At 41.9% G+C, this 17,253-nt stretch overlaps 1 protein-coding gene across 1 annotated transcript in view; it reads left to right on the top strand.

Annotated features, from left to right (window-relative positions):
• jazf1b (JAZF zinc finger 1b) overlaps positions 1–17,253 on the top strand; it is a 276,769-nt gene that overhangs the window by 251,950 nt on the left and 7,566 nt on the right. The window contains exon 4 of the mRNA XM_060824622.1: positions 5,974–6,143. Coding sequence (XP_060680605.1) covers positions 5,974–6,143 — 170 coding nt within the window. The remainder of the gene's footprint in view (positions 1–5,973; positions 6,144–17,253) is intronic.

Genomic DNA, 17,253 nt, shown 5'->3' with positions numbered 1-17,253 from the left:
GTTTGTGACCTGTGCAATTGTAACACGAGGTACTGCCAGTGAGACCTGTTCTGCTATTTTTCACCTAAGTGTACACTCACAGTCAACATTAAGCTTGTATACAGTTCAGTAGGGACTATTGATCAGAAATTTGCATCCTTTCTTGAGGCAATATTGGGGACAGTTGAAATAAATATTTAGTTAGCCAATTCAGTGTAGAGTGAAAATGGGATCTCAACTAGTGTAGGTGCCTCAAGCACCATGTCAGACAACACACTTAGTAAGCTGGTAGACAAGGTCTGAACATTACAGCTTTATAAGATATGAGTGGATCTGTAGAGCTGATGGTTGGTTTTGAACGTTATTGTAACACGAGCATTGAAAAACACTGTTGTTGATCTTTGGCAGCATGTTGTTACCTTAGAGCGCATGGGCAGCTTTGGAACAACTCTGGTGCTCATCAAGAAGTTTGTTTTTGACAGATGTCTCATATGGCTGGAACAGGACATGCAAATCATAGTAATAAGACTCACTTCTCCCAATAGTCCAGCTAACTGTCATTTATAATGCCCACATTATGCCACTGTTGAACAGTAATAGCTTGTTAGTCAAAGTACTGAATAATATAGCTTTATCATTCTCTGGTTTGTCAAAACCAAACAGCTCAAGCATTATGACCTTGTAACTGTGACAAGTGATCAAGTGAATTGAAATAATATAGCTCTTACCACAACGTTTTAGAGCTGGAATCATTCTTGGAGCATGATTTTTAATATTTGGACTAAACTGTATTTGAGCACTGAAAGAGTTTATAGTTTAATAAATCATTAAATAGGAAAATTAAAATAGTAACTTTAAAATTGCCTAAACTACTTGTAGCTTATTATATGTCTATATTTAGTCCTGGTTTATATTAAATATTTAAAAATTGCAAATAAAAAAAAGTACAGGAAATTATATGTAGAGTGGGGGAGTCTGTGGCCTAGTGATAGACTATTAATCCAGAAACTCCGTTAATGTTCTGGGGACTGGGATGCGAATCCCACCACAGCAGATTGGAATTTGAATTCAGTTTTAAAAATCTGAAACTAAGCAGCCACTGATGACCATGAAACTGTTGCCAATTATTGGGAAAACCAATCTGGTTCACTAATCACTTCGGGGAAGGAAATCTGCCATTCTTACCTGGTCTGGCCTACATGTGACTCCAGAGCCATGTGATAGACTCTCAATTGGGCTCTGAAGTGGCTAAGCAAGCCATTCAGGTCAAGGCCAGTGAGGGATGGGCATTGAATGCTGGCCAGCCAGGGATGTCCACATCCCATGAATATTCTTTTTAAATGTTATAATTTTACTTGCAAGTCATTTAGTATCCATTCACTGACCAACAGTATACTTTTAATGGAATAAAAATAAACAGTATTCCTGGAGAGTGATTTTCTGAATTTCCTGTAGCTGGTAGCAGGAAGAGCAAAGGGCACCAATGTCCTGAAATGCCTTGCAGTACCTAACTAAGCTCTACTGCTTTTTCAGAGCCACTGAAAAACAGTTTTTTTTAAAAAAAGTAATAAATCCCATATGGGTTCTATAAAATACTTCTTTACCTAGAGAGTGGTTAATTTTTAGAACTTGCTATCATAGAGGATGATTGGGCGGGTGCATTTAGAGAGAAACTAGATAGAAGGAGGAGAAAGGATTAGAAAGGTATGTTGATGGGCCTAAATGAAGAAGTCTGGGAAGAGTATAGATTCCAGCAGGAACTGCAAAAGACAAATGAGCTAGGTAGGAGCTGTGTACAGGCCTCCTAGTAGTAGTCAGGACATGGGGAAGAAAATTAATCACTAGATAGAAAAGGCATATAAGAAAGGCACTATTACAATAATCGTGGGGGCAGGTGGACTTGGAAAATAAGGCTGGCAGTGGATCTCAAATAAAAATATTTGTGAAATGTCTACAAGATTTTTTTTTTGAGCAGCTTATTCCAGAGCCCACTTGGGAACAGGCAATTCTGGATTTGGTGATGTGCAATGAGGCAGACTTGATTAGAGACCTTAAGGTGATGGAACACCTAGAGGGTAGTGACTATAATATGATAGAATTTACCCTGCAATTTAAGCGGGAGAGGATTGAATCAGATGCAATGGTATTGCAATTAAATTAAACTCCAAACACATGAGGGAGGAGCTGGCCAAAGTTGATTGGAAGGGGAGCCCAGCAGAAAAGATGGTGGGGCAGCAATGGCAGGAGATTCTGGGGGTAATTCGGGGGAGACAGCAGAAATTCATTCCAAGAAAGGGGGAGCACACAAAAGGGGCAGATGAGGCAACCATAACTGACCAGGGAAGTCAGGGATAGCAAAAAAAAAAAAAAAAAAGAGAGCAGGCAATGTGATGAAAATGAGTGGGAAGTCGGAGGATTGGGAAGCCTTTAAAAACCAGCAGGGGATAACTAACAAAGCAGTAAGAGTGGAGAAGATGAAATGTGACAGTAAGCTAACTAGCAATATAAAAGAAGATTGCAAGATTTTTTTCAGATATCTATAAGGTAGGAGAGAGGCGAGTGGACATCGGAATGCTGGAAAATGAAGCTGGAGAAGCAGGAACAAAGAAATGTCAAGCATAGGTTCTTTACATTAGTTTTCGTTGTGGTAGGTAGCTGCAATATATCAGAACTTACTGTCAGGGGCAAAAATGAATATAGTGGTCATCACTAAGGAGGAAGTTGAAAGGACTGAAGGTGGATAAATCCCCTGGACCAGATGGACTACACCCCAGAATTCTATGGGAAATAGCTGAGGAAATTGTAGAGATATTGGTGGTGATCTTTCAGGGATCACTGCAGTCAGGGAGGGTACCAGAGGACTGGAAATTGGCTAATGTAACACACCTACTTAAGAAAGCAGAGAGGCAGAAGACAGGAAACTATAGGCTGGTTAGCCTGGCCTCAGTTAGAATCTCAGAATCCTTACAGTGTGGAGGCAGGCTATTCAGACCATTGAGACCACACCGACCCTCCAAAGACTCACCACCCTATCCTATCCATGTAACTCTACATTTTCCATGGCTAATTCACCTAGTCTGCATATCCCTGAACACTATGGGCAATTTAGCATGGCCAATCCGCCTAACAGCCAATGGTTGTTGGTAAGAATTTAGAGTCCACTATTAAGGATGAGGTAATGGAATACTTGGAAGTGCATAGTAAAATAGGGCAGAGTCAGCATGGCATTGTCAAAGGAAAGTCATGCCTGAAAATCTGTTAGAGGTCTTTGAGGAGGTAACAAGCAAGTTAGACAAAGAAAGCCAATGGTCATGATCAGTTTGATTTCCAGAGGGCCATTGACAAGGCAGCATACAGGAGGTTGCTAAATAAGAGCCCATGGTGTTAGGGGCAAGGTACTAGCCAGGATAGAAGATTGGTTGAATGGCAGAAGACAGACAGTAGTGATAAATAATTCTTTTTTAGAATGAAAGCTGGTGACAAGCGGAGTTCTGCATGGATCAGTGTTCAGGCCACAACTATTCATGTTTACATTAACGATCTGGCTGAAGGAGCTTGGCGTTGTTGCTAAGTTTGCGGATGCCACAAAGATAGGTGGAGGGACAGATAGCATTGAGGAAGCGGGAGGCTGCAGAAGGATTTGGACAGGCTAGGAGAGTGGGCAAAAAAAGTGGCAGACGTGGGAAAACATGAAGTTATGCACTTTGGTGCAAACATTAAAGGCAAAGACTATTTTTCTAAACAGGGAAAGGCTTTGGAAATCTAAAGCACAAAGGACTTGGGTGCCCTAGTTCAGGATTCTCTTAAGGTTAGCGTCAAGTTCAGTTGGTAGTTTGGAAGTCAAGTTAACATTCACTTCAAGGTGGCTACAATGCAAGAGCAGAAATGTACTGCAGATGTATAAGGCTATGGTATTTATAATATTGGGAGCAGTTTTGCACCTTGTTATCTAAGGAAGGATGTGCTGGTAATGGAGGGGGTCCAGTAGAGATTTACAAGAATGATCCTGGGGATGAAAGCCTTGTTGTAGGAGGAGGAGCGGTTGAGGACTATTGTCTGTACTCAGTAGAGTTTAGAGGATGATGAGGGATCTGATTGAAACTTACAAAAAGCTGAGGGGCCTGGATCGAGTAGACATGGAGAAGATATCTCCACTGGTAAGAGAGACTAGTACCGGAGGGCACAGCCTCAGAGTGAAGTGACGACCCTTTAGAATTGAGATGAGAGATTTCTTCAGCCAGAAAGTATCCACAGAGGCAACCTGTGAAACCCATTGGTGCAGAGGGCTGTGGAGGCCACCTCATCGAGTGTATTTAAGACAGAAATAGATAGTTTCTTGATAGGTTAGGTGATAAGGGTTATGGGGAGAAGGCAGTGAGTAGGATTGCAAAATAAGTAAGCCATGATCGAATGGTAAAGCATCCAGGACAAAGCAAACTGCTTGATTAATACCCCTCCACCACATTAAACGTTCACTCTACCTGATGCACAGTAGCATGCTAAATACACACGAAGAACTTGTAAAAATTGCTTCAACAACAGCCTCTAAATCCACAACCTTCATTTTATAGAATAATAAGGGCAGCACTGATAAAAGAGCACACACATCAGGAGTTGTTAAGAAGATTTGTAGCTCAGGTTGTGGATGACGTTGTTGATGTGCTCGCTGAGCTGGTAAATTTGTTTGCAGACGTTTCGTCATCATGCAAGGTAACATCATCAGTGCGCCTCCGGTGAAGCGCTGGTGTTCTGTCCCACTTGGTATTTGTGTCTTGGTTTGCTGAGGTGGGATGAAAGGCGGTTACCCAAAAAGCGTAGTCTGGTACCTACACAACAGGAAGACACAACGCATCCAGATACGCTGGTCACCCTGCCATACATCAAGGGCATATTGGAAATGACCACCAGACTGCTCTGACCCTTAGCCATCACGGTAGCCTACAAACCAGCAACCACACTACGACAAATACTGAAGTGTATAAAGGATCCCATACCCACAACTAACAAAACAAATGTTATATACATAATGCCATGTAAGGACTGCAGAAATATTGTATAGGGCAAACCCGAGAAGAAAACTAGTCATCAGGTGCACGAGTGTGAACGAGCCACCAAGAGACAAGATCAACTATCATTGGTGTACGTACACATGAACAAAGGAGGATACCAATTCAACTGTGACCATGTATCCATCTTAGAACAAGCCAAAGAGAGACATGCACAGGGATTCTTGGAGGCCTGGCACTCAACCAGAATCATGTAGAGTTAGAGTCTGTAGACCAACCACTAAGAAATAACACCGGAAATGATGCCACTCACCTCAGCAAACCAGGACACATAATTAGCAAGCAGGACAGAACACCAATGCCTCACCAGAGGCACACTGATGATGCTACCTAGTATAGTGACGAAGCAAACTTCCCAGCTCAGTGAGCAATTCAACAACCTCATACACATCACAAGCCAAGAGCCATTTGGCTTCTTCAGTTTTACTCCACACTTCAATAAAAGATTTTCACAGTTGACCAAATTTGTTCTGATGACAGAATTGTGTGATGAGAGGCTGAGTAAATTTACAATTATTTGCTTGAGGAGCACCTATTTTTGAATGGACTGTAGAGTCTTTTCCAGACCTATTGTTTTTCAAGTTTCTTTGTCCCTAAAGATATCTCCTTTCCAAGTCTAATGTAGGGTTTTGGGTTGGCTGTTACAGTAAAGAGGCCTGACATATAAAAATTCCAACATGCAACTTGTTCTCCTTACATCATTGTTTTATCTCACTAAACCTGTCTGGAGTCTTCAGTACAATATCAGGAACTAATGTAACTGATTCCTATTCTAACTGACTGCTGACTAACTCAAATCATTTCAAAGGCTACAGATTTTTGAGATTGATATGTTTCATGATCTGGTGAAATCAATTTTTTTTAAATGAAATGTCTGGTTTTCTTCTCTGTTTTTAAATATGTCTACCTGTCTCTTTCTCCCTGTCAGGTAGTGAATATGATGAAGAAGAAGTAGACTATGAAGAATCAGACAGTGATGAGTCTTGGACCACAGAAAGTGCAATTAGTTCAGAAGCTATTCTGAGCTCGATGTGCATGAATGGAGGAGAAGAGAAACCTTTTGCCTGTCCTGTTCCTGGATGTAAAAAGAGATATAAGGTAGGTTGGATGATTATAAACAGCGAGAGTCTGTTAAATGAGCATTGATTTTCAATAATATAATAGTCATGTCACAAGTAAATGTTTTACGTTCTATAATTTTTAGGCCATTAGAGGTCTGCTTAACCAGGATAAATTACTACAACAACATCAAGGTTAAATATCTTGCATTTTTAACCTGAATTTGCATTTTTTGTGCCTTTGGGTTGTTTTAAAAAATAAAGTACATAATGTATCATAGAGCGCATTTCTCAAAGTAAGTAATTAGACCCACCACTTCAGGCATTGGATGCGGCCTCAGTTTTCCAGAACAGTTGCACACTTTGTTCTCAGAAGGCTAACAATGAGTGCAGCGCTCATCAGAAGCTTATTACGCTATCTGTGTAATTTTCTACCTAGCTCTGTAACAACTTCATCATCTGCAGTAGGTGTCCTCTTGGGTTCATGTCACCATTGTCTCCCATATGCTACGATGTGGAGGTGTCAGTGTTGGACTGGCATGAACAAGGTGGGAAGTCACACGAGACCAGGTTATAGTCCAATAGGTTTATTTGAAATCATCAGCTTTCAGAGTGCTGCTCCTTCGTCAGGTGAGTCCAGGTTATAGTCCTGGTGTCATGTGACTTCTCACCTTGTCTCGTATGCTACAGTTATATTCAAGAATTTCTCTGTACTGCCCAAAGTTTACTCTTACAAATTAGCAATACCCAGAGAATATCTGAGCACATCCCATTAATAAAGCCTGCTCTTCTTTGACACCAAAATCTTATCTCTTCTCTTCCACTTTTAGATATGGAATCTTCTGTCAATCCACTGGTCATGCAATGATATGTCAACGTATCAGCTCCCTCTGCACCTATATAACTATCCCCTAATCAGCAGGAAACAAAATTAAAATTCCTTTGTACCATGCTTAATTTTAATATTGGGCCAAATATTGCTGTGAGCAGGGCTTCACATAACATCTCTATATGGACTTCAGTAAGGCTTTCGACAAGGTTCCCCATGAGAAACTAATTAGCAAAGTTAGATCTCATGGAATACAGGGAGAACTAGTCATTTGGATACAGAACTGGCTCAAAGGTAGAAGACATGGTGGTGGTAGAGGGTTGTCTTTCAGACAGGAGGTCTGTGACCAGTGGAGTGCCACAAGGATCGGTGCTGTGCCCTCTACTTTTTGTCATTTACATAAATGATTTGGATGCGAGCATAAGAGGTACAGTTAGTAAGTTTGCAGTTGACACCAAAATTGGAGATGTAGTGGACAGTGAAGGAGGTTACCTCAGATTACAACAGGATCTGGACCAAATGGACCATTGGGCTGAGAAGTGGCAGATGGAATTTAATTCAGATAAGTGTGAGATGCTACATTTTGGAAAAGCAAATCTTAGCAGCTCTTATACTCTTAATGGTAAGGTCCTAGGGAATGTTGCTGAGCAAAGAGTCCTTGGAGTGCAGGTTCATAGCTCCTTGAAAGTGGAGTCGCAGGTAGATAGGATAGTGAAGAAGGCTTTTGGTATGCTTTCCTTTATTGGTCAGAGTATTGAGTACAGGAGTTGGGAGGTCATGTTGCAGCTGTACAGGACATTGGTTAGGCCACTGTTGGAATATTACGTGCAGTTCTGGTCTCCTTCCTATTGGAAAGATGTTGTGAAACTTGAAAGGGTTCAGAAAAGATTTACAAGGATGTTGCCAGGGTTGGAGGATCTGAGCTACAGGGAAAGGCTGAACAGGCTGAGACTCTTTTCCCTAGAGCGTCAGAGGCTGAGGGGAGACCGTATAGAGGTTTACAAAATTATGAGGGGCATGGATAGGATAAATAGGCAAAGTCTTTTCCCTGGGGTTGGGGAGTCCAGAACTAGAGGGCATAGGTTTAGGGTGAGAGGGGGAAGATATAAAAGAGACTTACGGGGCAACCTTTTTACGCAGAGGGTGGTACGTGTATAGAATGAGCTGCCAGAGGAAGTGGTAGAGGCTGGTACAAATACAACATTTAAGAAGCATTTGGATGGGTATATGAATAAGAAGGGTTAGGAGGGATATGGGCTGGGTGCTGGCAGGTGGGACTAGATTGGGTTGGGATATCTGGTCGGCATGGACGGGTTGGACCGAAGGGTCTGTTTCCATGCTGTACATCTCTGACTCTGACTCATTGGTAGTCAGTAATGTTTATCATGATGTTGTAGAGAATATTTATGCTTGTATTGAAAATGTTAACATTCTGTGATGAGTTTAATGGGTAACCAAAAAATGTTCTTTAAAAGAAAATCACAGGGAAGCAAAGAGCTATTTGTGTGAAACAAATAGCAAAGCTGCTGAACTCAGCAATGTTTGCATATTCACAGTAAACCCACACATCTTTTTCTTAATAGTTTTAAGAAAATCTTTTGAATATTACAAGTACAAAACCAAACAATTCACACCAATATTAAAAATAAACCCACTAATTACATAAATATAATTAATAACTAAGCTAAAAAAGGAAAATCCTAATAATGATAATAACCAATACACAGCTCAGCAAAACAAAGCAATAGCCCTTGATCATCGAGCGCATAAGTTTATACATATTCGTATGTTCATAGTTCCTTCCCTCTGGATACGAGGTTCATTACATAGAATTGCCATGGCTATATAAAGGCAAATCTTTACCCAGTTAGTCCAAAAAGGGCCGCCATGTCTTATAGCAAATCTCAGTTTCATGGTGCACCATACTCATAAGAAAGTCCAAGGGGATGTGCTCCATGACTAGCTTACACCAGCCTGCCAACCCCGGGGAATTTTCTGACAGCCACCTTATGATTCCTGATGAAGGGCTTTTGCCTAAAACGTCGATTTTCCTGCTCCTCGGATGCTACCTGACCTGCTGTACTTTTCCAGCACCCGTCTAATCTTGACCCACCCTAATAGAATGTTCTTTCTGGCACAAAAAGTGAGGGTACTGTAAAGCCTTTTTTTGTGTGTGCATCTAATGGACGTGAATTAACAAAGTCAAGAAGAGGAGATACCAGATCTATCTCTCCCTCTGTCCCCGAGGCCGCCTCTATTTCGCCTACCGTGGTTCTCCGGTATATCCGCAGTCCATGTGACAAGACAAAAGGCAATGAGTGAGCATGCTCATGCTCACTTTACATTTAGGACACATTGGAGATGCTCCCACTTTAAATATTGCGAGGCGGTCTGGGCCGAGTGGACCTGTGGAGAATCTTCAGTTGCAACGCGTAGATCCTCTTTCAAATTGAGATCATTCTTGCATTTCCCAGATATCCTCCCATATTTCAGAAGAGATCGCAAAGTCCAACTCCCTCTCCCGTACCTTACAGAGCCATGCGGTCTCCTCCAAGCGACCCCCTCCCAGTAGATGACGAGTGTTGCTAACAGATAATGTACCCTCAGCAGTCAACACCCTCTTCTCCATGTCGGGCCTCTAAGGATCAGTTAGAAGCGTACTCTCTTTTTTTTGTGTGAAGTTTTTAATTTGAAAGAAATGAAAGTGGCCCCTACTGCGCAATCATATTTCTGAGCCAACAGGTCAAGAGACATCAGTATGTCCCTTTTGAATAAATTGCCCAGGCAAGACGTGCCGCTAGCTTCCCATAGTTTAAACCTAGAGTCCACCATCCCTGGCTGAAAGCCGAGCATACCAACTACAGATTCAAAATGACGTTTGAAAATATTATCCTCACCCTGACGCAGTGCCCTCCACGCCTTGACAATATTGTTTTCATTTTGTCTAAGAACAGCAGGCCAATGAGGGGGCATCTTGCCTGAGATGCTTCGATGTCCAACCAAAGTGAACGAGGGTCCCTCCAGACCCAGTCATTCAAGTAAGATAGCAATGAGCTTAACTGATAGTTTTTGATATTTGGGAGGCCCACTCCTCCCAATCTGTAAAGTAACTGCAATTTAATTAGGGGCCGCTTGCAATACCAGGTAAAAGAACTGAACCAGCTGTTCAGTCTTCTAAATATTTGCTTTGTAAAAAGCAGAGGAAGAGTTTGCATAGGATACAACAAGCTGGGCAGAATGTTCATTTCACTGAGGGCTATCCGACCTCACCAAGAGATTGGAAGCACCTCCCATCTACGAAGGTCCTATTTGATTCTGTTGAATAAATGAGCAAAATTGGCTTTAAATAGCCAATCAAAAATGGGAGTAATAAATATATCCAAGTACAGAAAGCCCTCTTGTAACCATCTAAAAGGGAGCCGAGATTCACTCTCAAGATCGGGCATGGCCTCTGATTTCACAAAATTGATCTTTTATCCCGAGAAGCCACCAAATAAATTGATGCATTGTATCAGGTGTGGCACTGCGACTGTTGGGTTTGATAAGAAGACAAGAACGTCATCCGTATACAGTGCGATCTTATGTGATTTCATCCCCACTTCTGGAGCATTTATATTGGGATCTCTGTGTATTGCTTCCACCAGCAGTCGATCACCAACATGAAAAGCAGTGGTGACAAGGCACAGCCCTGTCGACTGTCCCAACAAATACTAAAATTGTTTGACTATATACCATTGGTGAGGACTGTGGCAAGAGGATCATTGTACAAAACCTCCACCCACCTGATGAAGGTCTCTCCCAGGCCAAACCACTTCAAAGTATGAAAAAGATATGGCCACTCAACTCTATTAAATGCCTTTCCGCATCTAAGGAGATCACCAATACCTGTATCAATTGCTGTGAACATACTTGAATCATGTTAAGTAATCTCCTGACATTATCCTTTGACCTGCAACCTGTCTGGTACCCTTAATGATGGAGGGAGTACAGTTTCTAGCCTTAATACTAGAGTCTTGGATAGGATTTTGAAGTCAACATTCAGGAGTAAAATGGGCCTAGAGGAAGCACAGTCCTGTGGGGCCTTCCCTTTTTTAAGAATAAGAGAGATGTTCCCCTCACTTAGAGATGGTGGGAGGAGGCCACATCTGTGTGAGTCATTAAGCATACTAAGCATTGACCCTGACAATATACGTATAAACTCCTTATAGAACTCATTGGGGAGACCATCAGGACCGGGTGCCTTCCCATTCTGGAGCCTCCTGCATTGGGGCATTGAGGAGAGACTCTTGATCAGGGGTCATTCCCAGAAGGTCCAAATCCTTAAAAAAAAGACTCCATCCAAACCCGCCCATTCTCACAGCTTTCAGATTGGTATAATTCAGAGTAAAATTTCTGGAATGCTGCATTAACGCTTTTAGAATCACAGGTCAAATGTCCAGTGTCCTCTCTGACCAAGGTAAATGCTTGGGGGGGGGTACTCCTTTCCTAGCAAGGTATGCTAGGTACTTGCCCAGCTTGTCCCCGTGCTCAGACAGCCTTTAACCTGCAAATGTAAGCTCCCCCTTGGCTGTCCGTGTCAGCATGGAGTTCAGCGTAGACTGAAGCACCGTGATCCTCTGCAGTTTAACCAGCAGGGCCTGTCAAAGTATGTCTTTTCAGCTACTTTCAGGCGCGTCTCGAGCAAGCATTGTTGCTCACCCATCCGTCACTTCTTACTGGCTGAATAGGAAATAACCAACCACCTAGCAACGGCATTAGCTGTTTCCCAAAGAATGGATCGGCTACTGGCCAAGCCTGAATTAATATCTAAAAAAAGCTTTGATACTTGGGGAAGAATACAGGACCTTACATGTTTCCTGTCCCCCAGCCCACCCCCTTAAATTCTTGTCAGACGCACTTTCTAGACTGGTTAACCTTGTTAATGGATCTGGGAGGGTTGCGCTTCGGTGGGTTGGTGTGGACTTGTTGGGCCGAAGGGCCTGTTTCCACAATGTAACCTAATCTAATTCACTGCTGCCTCACAGCGCCAGAGACCCGGGTTCAATTCCCACCTCAGGCAACTGTCTGTGTGGAGTTTGCACATTCTCCCTGTGTCTGCGTGGGTTTCCTCTGGGTGCTCCGGTTTCCTCTCTCAGTCCAAAGATGCGTAGGTTAGGTGAATTGGTTATGCTAAATTGTCCATAGTGTTAGGTGAAGGGGTAAATGTAGGCGAATGGGTCTGGGTGGGTTGCTTTTCGGAGGGTCGGTGTGGACTTGTTGAGCCAAAGGGCCTGTGTCCACACTAAGTAATTTAATCTAATCTAATCTGAACATATCATAGTAGGAGGGGATTTCAATTGTCTCTTAGACCCTACAATAGACAGATTGCCCAAAGGCCCACCAATATCTTCTTTGCGATCTAAACAATTAAGGGATTCATGTGCTAAATTGGGGTTTGTAGATGTTTATATACCCCTTCACCAAACTGGCAGGGACATCACACTCTTTTCAAACCCACATAAATGCCATACGAGGATTGATCTTTTTCTGACCCCCGCAGCACATCTGTATACGGTGGTGTCATGTACATTTGACAATATCACTATTTCCAATCATGTCCTAGTGTATTTAATGGTTCATTCTCCTGCCCCTGTTTTTGAGATAGTCTACCAGGGATCTATTTCTCCAGGGCTTCAATCCAGCTCTTGGAGGAGTCAGTATCTGCCTCTACCCTTGCAGCCCGGTGCTCGAGCTCATAGGTCCTTTTTCCCAAGTCTTGCTGCAGAGCAAGAGCCAGCTTCTCCTCAATTTTTTCCTGGATCTCCTTCCCCCGGACCTCGCGAGATCTGGCCAGCTCCTCAACCAGAGTTTAGTGAGTAAGCAAGCCCGCTGCTTCCAAGGGCTGGACCATGGCCCTGATCCGGGCGAGATTCCTCCTTTCTTTGGCATTCTCCAGCTGCAAGAGCAAAGCTAAATAGATTTTTTTCAGGTTTCTAGCTCCTTTACTGTGTTTTTACTCACAATAAAGTGTTTAGGATGGGTTCTGGCTCTGTCGGATCAGTGTTGCAGCGCAGAGCCCAGCAAACACGATCCTAACAGGATGCCGCCATCTTGGATCCCCTCAAAACCCACACATCTAATCCTCATCTGAAACTGCACACCTTTAGCCATGGCATGGCACTATAAACTACTTGGAAATTATAGCCGCAAAGAAAATCTCCAGTATTTCCAATTTACATTGCCAGCAGGCAAGACTGGCTGTCTGTTACATTGTCATCTGAAGATGTAAACCTCCAAGAACGTTGGAAATAAACCACAGTGAAGCCCAGTTTAGAGACATGAAGAATTCAGTTTCATCACTTGTTGCCAGTGACTTTGTCTGCAGCCATAGACTTAACTGCAGAACCAAAGCAGTTAGACAGAGTCCAGCATTTCAAATGTTCTTTTTCACAGAGATTCCCCGAAAGTCCGTATGTGCACATGAGGTAGCTAATCAGGAGACCCCCCTTGAGGAATTTATCCCACTTTGTCATTTTAATTTAATAAATTTGTTTTTTTGGGAACTATACCAAATTGTTTTCACAATCTACACGCTCTATTTTGTTATGAACTTCCAAACTTAAATCTGGCATGTTGCACAAACTGTCTAATTCCTAACTTGCCTACCTCTGACCCCATTCCAGCTTAGCTGCCACTGAAACTCTTATTGATGGCTGTGTTAATTTGAAACTGAACAATTCTCACATTTCTCTGACAGGCCCCAAGTATGAACTTCAACTTATTCAAAACTCTGCAATAGAACTCCCTACTATTCTGCACAATGTCCAGTTGCCTATCTCCTCATGTCCTTACTGATTTAACATTAGTTCAAGTGCCTGAATTTTAAAATTCTCATGCTCATCTTACACTCTCTTCATTGCCATACTTCTCCATCTCTGCAATTCCTCCAGCGCTGCCAACCCTCCTCGCTGCCTCAACGGTTTTGACCTCTTGAGGATTCACTTCCCTCCCTCTGCTTTCTAAGAATTCACACAACCCATTATATTACCTCACTACATTGTAGTAAAACAGTCAAGCCAAGGCAGCTAAAACACTGATTGAAATTCAATATTTTATTCCTCTAAAAATGCTAATTCTGTATTCTCTTTCTTTCTCTGTCTCTCTCTCTTTCTCTCCCCTGCCCTCCCTTGGCCAGCATGGTAAATGTGAATACAGAAACATCATTGTGTAAAACACAAAAGTATCAAGTGAATTGTTTTCTACGGTACATAATTATTTAGTACTGTAATCACTTGTTAAATTTGGGAATTATTCTATCCAACCGAAACAAAGCTTTCTTTAATCTAAGTACTTTTTAGTTCTTGCAGCTTTTGAGAAACCCAGGTGATGGTCATTATATCCTGGTCTGATTGTATAGTGTGGGTTGTGGCTGAAAACACACTGAAAAATGCAAATATTTTAAATAATTCTGCAGGAAGCAAACAATCCATGGCTAAAAACACACAACGATAATTTCCCTGGAGGCAATTGAAGCATTCAGTACAGTGGTGTCTCTAACAAGTAAAAACTCTGCAATTTGCTAAATTCCATCCTGTTTGTTTTGTTTGACAGCTTGTCTTAGAACTAAATAATACATGGTCTGCTTCTGGAATCTTTGCCCTCATCTGAAATTCAGGAGGACAGTCTTACTGATGTCTGGCACACTATTCATGTGTGAGCAGTCTGAGATGAATGACTTGTAGACTTGATGTTGGGGACAAGGATAATGATACAGACAAAGAATAAGCTTTCTCCACCTCTGTCGTTAGATTATCAAAAAATAATTAAACTGATTGTTGGATCGCAAACTGCTGAACAGAATAAAGAAGAGTCTTTAACCTTGTTTGGAAACATAGTGGAAAGGTTTAAAACGTACATTTCAATTTCAGTTTACAAATATTCTCTCAAAAAGTGAAGACTATAATTTTTTTGTTCAGGGATTATTTGTGCATTTACAAAATATTACAAAACTAAATGGAAAGAATGGTGCCAGTGCTCTGGCACTGACCAATGAACACAAGTCCTTGCCTGGCAAAATGACACAGGTCTGGAAATACTGTGCATGCGCCAAATCCATAAAGTGCATTCTGATTGTAGCATTAATTAGCCATTCTGATTGACCTGATGTACATTTCACAGCCTTGATTTATTATGTCCACCTGTCTTATTCACCCTCTGCTGCAACACAAGGCACCCCAGCAGCACTACGTAAAAGATCTGGCATCCATGATTTCTTGATTTCTTGGAAAACATTAGCATTAGATTTTATTGTTATGCGTAGTCACGTTCAGAAGTACTTAAGTACAGTGGAAAGTGTACAATGTCACCATTCCCAGCACCATCTTAAGTACAAAGGTACCTAGGTACGAAACCTTAGGTACAAAAGAGAAAATAAAGAAATAAAAGTTAAACAATACAGTTTACATTTAGATATAAAGTTAAAACCCTGCACTTCCATTGGTAGTTCATAAAAAGTAAAATACAAATGAACTTTTCCACCACTACCCTAGCTGTGAATGCCCTTCAGGAAATAGCTTCTCGGAAGTAGATTGCCATGTCCACAGTTATGAGGATATAGTTGTCCTGCATTTCACTTTGGTAATGCCTCTATACAATCCAATAACACTAACAAAAGGGTTCCTCAAAACTAGTATGAGTACCAAAGGTGCTCTGATTATGTGCTGAGATTTTCCTATCATCCTGACACGTATGACATTTCTTCACAACCACACTACATCTTTATGAAATTTTGGCTCCGTAAAATTGTTGTCTTTGTTTTCCAAAGTCCTGTATGCCCTACCATAGGAACTTCACATACTGCTTGTAATATCTCCATAAGATGTTGGAAGGTTCCAACGCTCTGGAGCTCCTTCAGTCTAAACTTCATTGGGGCTGTCTGTGCTAATTTACTTTACTCTGGATCACTTTCCTGATCCTCAAGTATAATGAAGGCATGCCAAACATCTCTTTTGAGGTGTTCTCTCAAAACAAGTATCAGCCACAGTAAAATCTGCTTGCGTTATTACACACACCTCTTATGATGGACTTTGTAGGTAATGTCCACAGAAATGGCTAAACAGTGGAAAATATCCAAACTGTTACTGTTCTGTCTCTTTAGCTTCAATTGGATTTTCAGTGAGTGTAGACAAAGCTATGACTTTCTAAATAAACTCCACCTACAAGTAATTTCGTAACCCTCCCGCATTCCATGGTTCCCAATAAATGTCACACTCCAATTAAACCTTATATAATTGAACTGGGAGATATCAATCCCATTCACCAACACTTTGGCTTTCAATGAACTCACTGGAGGGAAAATTAAATCGTTCCTCAAAAGAGTTTGAGTAATTTCTGCATCCCTTAGAATAATAATTGGCTTTGCTGCTGATTTTTAAGAAAGAGGAGCTGACTTTCTTTTGGGTAAAAATTTTTATATCTCTCATCCGTGTTAATGCCCTTAACTGGGAATCAGGGAAGAGGCTGTTGGTTGGAGTCATTCCTGGCACAAAGGGATATGGTTATGGTTATTGGAAGTCAGCTCCAAGACTTCAGTGCAGGAGTTCCTCAGGGTAGATATTTTCCAATCAACCTGTCCAGTGATGTTATTGCATGTCTCAGGACTGGGTGGGATTTGAACCCGGGCCTCCTGGTGCAGAGGTAGGGACGCTACCACCATACCACAAGAGCCCCATGAGTTCCTCAGGTTACGTCCCGTGCCCAACCATTTTCAGCTGCTGTCAGAAGTGGAAATGTTCACTGATTGTATAATGTTCAGCACCATTCGCAGTTCCTCAGATGCTGACAGAGTCCATGTCCAAGTGCAGCGAGACCTGGACAATATTCAAGCTTGAGCTGAAAAGGGGCAAATAACATTCATGTCACACAAGTACCAGGCAATGTCCATCTCAAACACGGGAGATTCTAACAATCACCCCCTGTTATTCAGTGACATTACCATTATTGAATCCCCACTGTTGACATCCTGGAGGTTGCCATTGACCAGAAACTGAACTAGAGTGGCAATATAAATAAATGGCTACAAGAAAATATCAGAAGCCAGGAATTCTGCAGTGCGTAACTCTCCTTCTGACTCCCCAGAGTCTGTCTACTATCTACATGGCCCATTGTCAGGAGTGTGATGAAATACTCCCCATTTGGCTTAATGAGTGTAGCTCCAACAGCACTCAAGAAGCTCGACACCATCCATGGCAAAGTAGTATGCATGATTGGCACCATCTGCACAAGCATCCACTACCAATGCTTAACAGCAGCAGTGTGCACCATCTAGAACTTCAAGACTGCT

This window comes from Hemiscyllium ocellatum, chromosome 5 (assembly GCF_020745735.1).
Source record: "Hemiscyllium ocellatum isolate sHemOce1 chromosome 5, sHemOce1.pat.X.cur, whole genome shotgun sequence".
NCBI lineage: Eukaryota > Metazoa > Chordata > Chondrichthyes > Orectolobiformes > Hemiscylliidae > Hemiscyllium > Hemiscyllium ocellatum.
The sequence above is the reverse complement of the archived record's forward strand: the minus strand, read 5'-3'. Positions and strand labels throughout refer to the sequence as shown.